Here is a 3,538-nt window from a genome sequence, read left to right on the forward strand (position 1 = left end):
CACAATAGTAATGTTTAACCAGTGACAGTAAACACAATAGTAATGTTTAACCAGTGACAGTAAACACAATAGTAATGTTTAACCAGTGACAGTAAATACAATAGTAATGTTTAACCAGTGACAGTAAATACAATAGTAATGTTTAACCAGTGACAGTAAACACAATAGCAATGTCTAACCAGTGACAGTAAAGACAATGGTAATGTTTAACCAGTGACAGTAAAAACAATGCTAGTTTCTATTCGGTGACGACAATGTGTAGCCAGTAGAGACAGTCCTATGTTTAGCTAGTAACGACAGGATCCAAAACGTACCGTGTGAGGATATCTAACAACATCTGTTCAGTACATACAAAAGCTAATGTTTAGCTATTATGGATAGTGTTTAGCTAATGGAGACAGAAGGCTATTTGACCTCTATAAAACTCGTGAAAAACGTATGTTCGGACTTCCTGTAGGGCTTCCCGAGATGCCTGTAAACTGCACCGTGAAAAATGTCACTATGAACAGCGTGGAGGTTGGCTGTTTCGAAGGTTACAGTGGAGGTTTAAGTCAACACTTTGTGTTGGAAATACGGGAGGAAAACATAGAGAAAAAATACAGAAACTTTACAGCCAAGAAACCAGAGTTTTCAGTTGAAGGGCTTTCGAACAGTAGAACGTTTCAGGTTTTTGTTTATGCAGTAAACGCAAAAGGAAAAAGTCAAGAATGGAAAAAATATGTCAGAACTCTTTCTCCATTAGGAGAAAAGAAAGGTGAGTGTTGAGTGATTTCCAAGTGTTTCTTGTTGTAAAATAAATTAGTAAAGTGAAACAAATTGATATTTATAAAGTAAACGAGACACTTTGTCTGTTATAATAGGATAAGGCAGCGTATAACCTAACAAGTTTTGTTCATATAGATTTGAATTGATAAATATAAATTAAAAGATCAATTTTTATTGTTCTTTTCTATGTAACGTTGTCACAGTTTTGTCTTTCATAGATAAAATCATCTTACAATAACCTAATTTGCCATGTTTTAGTGTGGTATTTTTTTAGGTGTTCATTTGCTAAACATTTTAATTATTTTTTGTTCAGCTCAAATCGAATCTTGTCTCAAAATCTTTTTTTTTTCTCACGCAATCCCAATATTTGAGAAGGCCTTTTCCCGCCATATCGTATAATTAAGCGGTAATGCTATAGCAAGGATGTGTTTTACAGATCATTTGTGGAGAAAGATTTAGTCGCAAACACTTCAATTAGCGTTAGTGATATCCGTTGCTTCTCAGTGATCTGTGTGATGTGTTACTACAGAAATATCGTATCAAGATTACTCGAGTAATAATTACTCACACTCTATAAGTCTTCTTGGTTTATTGGCCATATCTTTCGGAACATTAATCATACTTGTCCTGTGTTGTAGGTAGCATCTTAAGACAAGGAGATTAACAGTATAACTTTTAAAGCTCTTTTGAAGTTACTCTATATAAATGCATTACTTCTATCCCTTCTCGCAAGGAAAGCTTTTATAATCTTCTAGTGTTTCATTGAACCATCGCTTAATGAGCTGACATCAGAAGCTCTTCAATGTCAACACAATAAGCGCATTAGTTAAGACTTCTTTCGAATCGAATGATTATGTAGGACAAATGTGTGTTAATAATAAACACTAACAACTCTTATTAAGGTTCCGGCTGAAGATTTTACTGTAAATAACTTTTAGATGGAAGATGTTATCGAGCTTTCTTCGTACGGAAAACATGATGAAACACTGGGTTGTAGATAGATGACAGATAGAAAATATGTTAAATTAAAAATATAAGTTTACTACAGTCAAACACTGGGTTGTAGATAGATACCAGGTAGAATATTTGTCAAATTAAAGATACAAGTATACTACAATCAAACACTGGGTTGTAGTTAGATACCAGGTAGAATATTCGTCAAATTAAAGATACAAGTATACTACAATCAAACACTGGGTTGTAGATAGATACCAGGTAGAATATTTGTAAACTTATATCTTTAATTTGACAAATATTCTACCTGGTATCTATCTACAACCCAGTGTTTGATTGTAGTATACTTGTATCTTTAATTTGACTACAATCAAACACTGGGTTGTAGTTAGATGCCAGGTAGAATATTTGTCAAATTAAAGATATAAGTTTACTACAATCAAACACTGAGTTGTAGATAGATACCAGGTAGAATATTTGTCAAATTAAAGATATAAGTTTACTACAATCAAACACTGGGTTGTAGATAGATGCCAGATAGAATATTTGTCAAATTAAAGATATAAGTTTACTACAATCAAACACTGGGTTGTAGATAGATACCAGGTAGAATATTTGTCAAATTAAAGATACAAGTATACTACAATCAAACACTGGGTTGTAGATAGATACCAGATAGAATATTTGTCAAATTAAAGATATAAGTTTTCTACAATCAAACACTGGGTTGTAGATAGATACCAGATAGAATATTTGTCAAATTAAAGATATAAGTTTTCTACAATCAAACACTGGGTTGTAGATAGATGCCAGATAGAAAATATGTCAAATTAAAGATACAAGTATACTACAATCCAACACTGAGTTGTAGATGGATGCCAGGTAGAATATTTGTCAAATTAAATATATAAATTTACTACAATCAAACACTGGGTTGTAGATAGATGCCAGATAGAATATTCGTCAAATTAAAGATATAAGTTTACTTCAATCAAACACTGGGTTGTGGATAGATACCAGGTAGAATATTTGTCAAATTAAAGATACAAGTATACTACAATCAAACACAGGGTTGTAGATAGATACCAGGTAGAATATTTGTCAAATTAAAGATACAAGTATACTACAATCAAACACTGGGTTGTAGATAGATGCCAGACAGAATATTTGTCAAGTTAAAGATACAAGTTTACTACAGTCAAACACTGGGTTGTAGATAGATACCAGGTAGAATATTTGTCAAGTTAAAGATATAAGTTTACTACAGTCAAACACTGGGTTGTAGATAGATGCCAGGTAGAATATTTGTCAAATTAAAGATATAAGTTAACTACAATCAAACACTGGGTTGTAGTTAGATACCAGGTAGAATATTTGTCAAATTAAAGATATAAGTTAACTACAATCAAACACTGGGTTGTAGATAGATACCAGGTAGAATATTTGTCAAATTAAAGATACAAGTATACTACAATCAAACACTGGGTTGTAGATAGATACCAGGTAGAATATTTGTCAAATTAAAGATATAAGTTTACTACAATCAAACACTGAGTTGTAGATAGATACCAGGTAGAATATTTGTCAAATTAAAGATACAAGTATACTACAATCAAACACTGGGTTGTAGTTAGATACCAGGTAGAATATTTGTCAAGTTAAAGATATAAGTATACTACAATCAAACACTGGGTTGTAGATAGATGCCAGGTAGAATATTTGTCAAATTAAAGATATAAGTACTACAATCAAACACTGGGTTGTAGATAGATGCCAGGTAGAATATTTGTCAAATTAAAGATATAAGTACTACAATCAA

The 3,538-nt window shown here is 32.0% G+C and overlaps 1 protein-coding gene across 1 annotated transcript in view; it reads left to right on the top strand.

Annotated features, from left to right (window-relative positions):
• Positions 1-462: 462 nt before the first annotated feature.
• LOC111083582 overlaps positions 463-3,538 on the top strand; it is a gene marked incomplete at its 3' end in the record, with an annotated part of 12,120 nt that continues 9,044 nt past the window's right edge. The window contains exon 1 of the mRNA XM_022380199.1: positions 463-754. Within this exon, the coding sequence (XP_022235907.1) occupies positions 469-754 (286 nt within the window). The remainder of the gene's footprint in view (positions 755-3,538) is intronic.

This window comes from Limulus polyphemus, unplaced genomic scaffold (genome assembly GCF_000517525.1).
Source record: "Limulus polyphemus unplaced genomic scaffold, Limulus_polyphemus-2.1.2 Scaffold10183, whole genome shotgun sequence".
Taxonomy (NCBI): domain Eukaryota; kingdom Metazoa; phylum Arthropoda; class Merostomata; order Xiphosura; family Limulidae; genus Limulus; species Limulus polyphemus.